The 5478-nt window shown below is 42.1% G+C and overlaps 1 protein-coding gene across 1 annotated transcript; it reads left to right on the top strand.

Annotated features, from left to right (window-relative positions):
• The first annotated feature begins 3391 nt into the window (after nucleotides 1-3391).
• Nucleotides 3392-4645, top strand: LOC102813763 (interferon-inducible GTPase 1-like). Its single transcript, XM_006873480.1, has one exon. The coding sequence runs from the start codon at nucleotides 3392-3394 to the stop codon at nucleotides 4643-4645; it is 1254 nt and encodes a 417-aa protein (XP_006873542.1).
• Nucleotides 4646-5478: the final 833 nt, after the last annotated feature.

Raw genomic sequence — 5478 nt, 5'->3', positions numbered from 1 at the left:
ATATATGCACACCAATGTTCATAGCAGCACTATTTACAATAGCAAAAAGATGGAGACAGCCAGTGTCCGTCAACTGAAGAATGGATAAACAAACTGTGGTACATACACACAATGGAATATTATGCTACCTTGAAAAATAACAAGGAAGCTGCAAGCCCCCACCTAACATGGATGAACCTTAAGTATATCATGTTGAGTGAAATTTGTCAGTCACAAAAGGAGAACTACTGCGTAAGACCACTACTGTGAAAGAAGAAAAAGAGCCCATACTAAAGGAGGGGGAGTGGATTCTTTGCTGGTTGCTGGGATGTGGGAGTGGGGTAAGGGGAGGGAGGGGAAGGTGGAGCACAGGGCAGGGAATAGACACAGGGTAGTTTGGGTGCTGGGGAAGGGGGCAATATACAAGAAGAGAGAGGGGAATGAAAGAACAAAGCAGATGGGAGAACAATTAGGCAGGTTTGAATGGGCTAAATGGGACAGAGGTAAATAATGATGTATGTACAACCTTGGAACAACAGGGCTCTGGGATACAGAGATTGTGACATGGTTGGAATGGGGAAAAGTGGGGAATAATGTTAAGATGCTTGGCTGTCTTTTGAATCTTGGTTTTCCTTGCATTATATTATAAAATAGACACTGGAGGGGGAGAGAAAGGAATAGCCAGAAACATCACCATAGGAAGCTTGTAAGTCCGTCTTCTGCCTATAACTGATTGGAATACCTAAAATGGGGCTACAACATGCCCAGTGAAGGAGGCTTCCTGCAGAGCCTCTGCAATACATAAGACTATAGGTGGAAACCTGAACCACATCCAGATCTTCAGAGATGGGAAATATCCACTTGAAAGGACGAGCAGACCAGCCTGGAGTGGCTAGAAGAACAGAAGATACTTCTTGAAAGAAAGGCCTACAGGAAAAATGCAAAACAATAGAGGCAGACCGACTGTTACTATAGAACAAGCAAGTCGCTTGCCCAGGAGACATCAAGGCAAGTGGTCGGGTCCTCTCAGTGCAAACCCCCTTCCAAGACTAAGACTCAATGGGAATACACACTCTGATTGGTGACCACGCTTGTCACCGATAAGGGGAAGTGAGGGAAAAACAGCAATGAAGCGGCAAGCTAAGCCCTACAATGTTCAATAGACTTCTGTAAACCCGGGTAAAGACCTGGTTGACCAGCAGTGTGGCAAGACCTAGGGACTCTTGAGCCCAGAGTCAGTGACATATCCACAGAGGACTAGAGAGTGAAGTGTTCAGCTGATAAGAAGAGAGGGCATATGCACAAGAACACCCACACTTGAAGATAATACCCACTTGACTTGGCTTCAATGACTGGATGATCAGAGCTCAACCAGAAGAAGAAAGAAGAGGGAAAAAAGAGTAATCTGATACAATTTGATGAACTTGACCTACACCTATGGATGCAGTAGCTCAAAAGAGGGAACAAATCTTTACAGCAAAGATCATTCTCACCCCCTCCATACACAGAATAGACAGGGATGGGCAACCTGGACATTGACTACCCAAAGGGTGGGGGGGGTGGGGGCTACAAAGATAAGAAGTGACTGGCTTACAAGCTTTCAAGAGGGAACCTAGATCTAGAGGGCGTGGAGGAAGGTAGAATCTCCACTGAGTAGTATACAATCTGTCTAGGTGGGCCTGAAGAAATGAAATGCAGATGGGTCCCTTGTGATACAATAGTGAATAATTGTTATCAGGACTGCTTGTGAGGGTTTTTAGCAAGGAGGGACGTGATTAACTTTTTCAGCCTAGAGGCAGAGGTCCCTGGGACCATCAAGGGAGAAGAGCAGAGTGCGGGACCCTACCCAGAGAAGCAGTGATGCCTGAGATGGAGGCAGAGACGATGACGTGGAGTGATGGAGCTGTTGGGGACTTTAGACACAGAGAGGGAGAGGGGCTGTGTGCTGATGACCAGGGGGCAGGTTTGTAGTGTATACCCTTTGGTTGGTTGATAATGCATGGAGGGGATTGTAACCATAGCAATGAAACGATATACAATAGCATGAATGTAAAGCTAATGTTATCCCTGTAAACTATCACATAATTCACAATAAAACATTAAAAAAAAAGAATCCATCAGATCACTACAGTAGTGAGCACAAACTTCATTTTCCCTGCCCATAGGTCTACATTAACAGTTGCTGCTATAACAAATGATCATAAACTTAGTGGCTTAAAATGAAATAAATATTAATAGTTAAAAGTTAAGAATAGCTGCAATAACAAATGGTCACTAGTTTAGTGACTTAAACTGTTTTTTTAGTTCAGGAAGTAAAAAGACCTGAATGAGTCTTAATGATTTAAATCAAATGTTAATAGGACTGGATCCTTCTGGAAAGGTTAATGGACAAACCAGTCTCTTGTCTTCTAGTTTCTTGAGGCCATACGCACGTTTTGGCTTTGACCTCTTTCTCCATCTTCAAATATATCACACCAACTTATGCTTCCATCATCTTCCTTCAGCCTGTAATCTTCTGTCATGGAAGTATGTATGTGTGCTCTTGGAGTCATGCCTGAAGTATTAGAACATCACCTCTTCATAGTTTTGTACTAGCCTCCTAACAGCCTCTTCATGCAAATGGCCTTGTAAGTGATCTTGTGTACAGCTGTACCCCATCTGCCTCGGGAACCACCTGCATCATGTAATCCACTTACATAAGTAAGTTACGTAACAATTGGCAGCTTGCCTTCTTCATTCTGTTACCTATATCAGCCTGGTCAACACTATTGCCTGGGCGGTGGGGGGGTGGAGGGAGTGGTGGGGGCACAGAACAGATTCTCCTTGATGTGGATTCCCCTTGGGAGAAGCTCTTAAAATTGGCCACTTTCAGAGACAATAAAATGATATGAATCTCCTTGACACCACGTGTATTTTTTTCAGCCTCTCTGAATCCAAAGTGAACCTGCTTGGAGCTGAGTTCCTGTGACACATCTTCTTTCCTACCTTTCATAAAATTCTTTCTGATTTATTAAACATATAAGATGACCAGGATAATCTTCCTATTTCAGGATCCTTAACTTAATCATATCAGCAAAGTCCCTTTAGCTATGTTAAGTAACATATTTTCAGTTTGTGGTGACTGGCACATGGAAATCGTTAGGGGCCATTCATCTGCCATGGTGTTGGAAAGGCTGACTCCTGGAATATAGCAATAATCACTATAGAAAACACGTAGTCTTTTCTACATCAGTAAAAACTTGTCACCAGGGAAAATGAGTTCATATAGTAATACAGATATGTGTGATATAATGGGACTGGGTCTTTGATACCAGTGTATTTCTTATGCTAACCTTATGTTTATATTTTGCTGCTTCATTCATCTTATCTCCATATTCTCTTTATTCTTCCAGACCTCCCACAGTTAACTATCATGGATCAGTTTATCGCGGACTTTCTATTGGGAAAATATCAACAATTACATTCTCAATTTTTTTCTTGCTACTCCACATTAATCAATAAGACAGGAGGCATTCTCAGTCAAGAAAAGCTCAATGCTATTCAATCAGCCCTAAAGGGAGGAGAGTTAAAAGATGCAGTTGACAACATTGAGGAAGCACTTGCGGAAGCAAAGAATGCATTCCTGGACGTGGCTGTGATTGGGGAATCTGGGACTGGGAAGTCCAGTTTCATCAATTCCCTACGAGGTCTGAGTCAAGACGATGAGGAGGCAGCCGCTGTTGGAGTTGTGGAAACTACTATGGAGAAAACTCCCTATCAACACCCAAAATACCCCAAAGTGACCTTCTGGGACTGTCCTGGAACTGGGACTCCCAATTTCCTTCCAGAAACTTATGTGGAAAAAATGGAATTTGCTAAATTTGACATCTTTATCATCATTGCCTGCACTCGTTTCACCTACAAGGAAGTTCAATTGGCCCAGGAAATCAAAAAAATGGGTAAAAAATTCTACTTTGTTAGAACCAAGGTGGATAGTGATTTATATAATGAAAAGGTAAGCAAACCAAAGTCCTTTAATAAAGAGAGAGTCCTTCAGCAGATCCAAGACAACTGCCTGGCAAATCTTAGCAGTAATGGAATGTCTGACACACATGTCTTCTTGATCTCCAACTTTGACTTGGATGACTTCGATTTTCCAACACTGGAGGAGACACTGTTGAAAGAACTCCCTGCTCACAAGCGTCACATCTTTATGCTCCTGATACCTTGCATGTCTGATACTGCCATTGAGATAAAGAGAAATTTCCTTCAAACAAAGCTCTGGCTGGAAACCTTGACGTCATCTGTTTTGTCTATCTTCCTTCACCCATCATTTACCCTTGGCTTTGATTTGTCTGAACAGGAGAAGTGCTTGAATCTTTATCGAAGCCATTTTTGTCTGGATGATAAATGCATTGAAGAGACTGCCAAGAATTTGGGCATATCTGTGTCGAAGCTTAGAAGCTCCATCAAGTCCTCAAATTTTTTGTTACTTACGAAAGATGATAGTATAGTAGCAAAGGTGATGAAATATTTTGAAGCTTGCTGTTCAACTAATGGAGGTCTCCCATCTACCTTTCAGCTTTTGAAAACCTATTTTCTACGTTTGAAATTCCTCAACACAGTGGCTGATGATGCCAAAATTATCCTGCGTAAGACTTTAGAGAAAAAAATTCAAAGAGAATGAAATGGAGGCGTGGTGTCTTGACTCACTGAAGAACAAATTAGTCTAGGGTCTTGTGGTAGATGAATATGGAAAATATGAATTTTCCTCTCAGTCCCTAACCCAGGTTTTACAGAGGTGATATAAGAGTCTTACCAGAAGAGGAGTGCCAGTATTTCACATTGCTTTCTTATTGTTGTGTATGAAGGGTTTGGCCATAGCCTGAATATTGCTTGAATCATCATAGAACAGAGTGCATACTTTCCATTTATTCCCATGTGCTATGAAATAGTGTGACTATGTAGCACTTACTAGATAGTGTTTTGTAACAATCAAAATGACCATTATCCATAGACTATATTTCTTTCTTTGCATTGGGCAAAGCTGCTGCACAGGAACTTTTTAAAGTGTTGAAGAGCAGAGATGTCAACTTAAGGACCAAGGTGCGCCTGACCCAAGCCATGGTATTTTCAATAACCTCATATGGATGTGAAAGCTGGACAGTGAATAAGGAAAACCATAGAAGAATTGATGCTTTTCAGTTATGGTGTTGGAGAAGAATATTGAAAGTGCCATGGGCTGCCAAAAGAACCAATAGATCCGTTTTGGAAGAAGTGTAGCCAGAGTGCTCCGGAGAGCCCAAGATGGCCAAACTTCATCTCTGGTAATTTGGACATATTGTCAGGAGGGACCAGTCACTGGAAAAGTATATCATGTTTGGTAAGGTGGATTGGCCAAGTGGCAGCATCGATGGACTCATGCGTGGCAGCAGTAGTGAGGTTGTCCCAAGATTATGTAGTGTTTCGTTCTGCTGTGCAAAAGGTCACTATGCATCAGTACCAACTCGATGGCACCTA

The sequence above is a fragment of the Chrysochloris asiatica genome, unplaced genomic scaffold (assembly GCF_000296735.1).
Source record: "Chrysochloris asiatica unplaced genomic scaffold, ChrAsi1.0 scaffold00242, whole genome shotgun sequence".
In the NCBI taxonomy this organism is placed as follows: Eukaryota; Metazoa; Chordata; class Mammalia; order Afrosoricida; family Chrysochloridae; genus Chrysochloris; species Chrysochloris asiatica.
The sequence above is the reverse complement of the archived record's forward strand: the minus strand, read 5'-3'. Positions and strand labels throughout refer to the sequence as shown.

Coding starts and splice junctions, on each gene's coding strand:
- LOC102813763 (XM_006873480.1), top strand. CDS start 3,392: ATGGATCAGTTTATCGCGGACTTTCTATTGGGAAAATATCAACAATTA.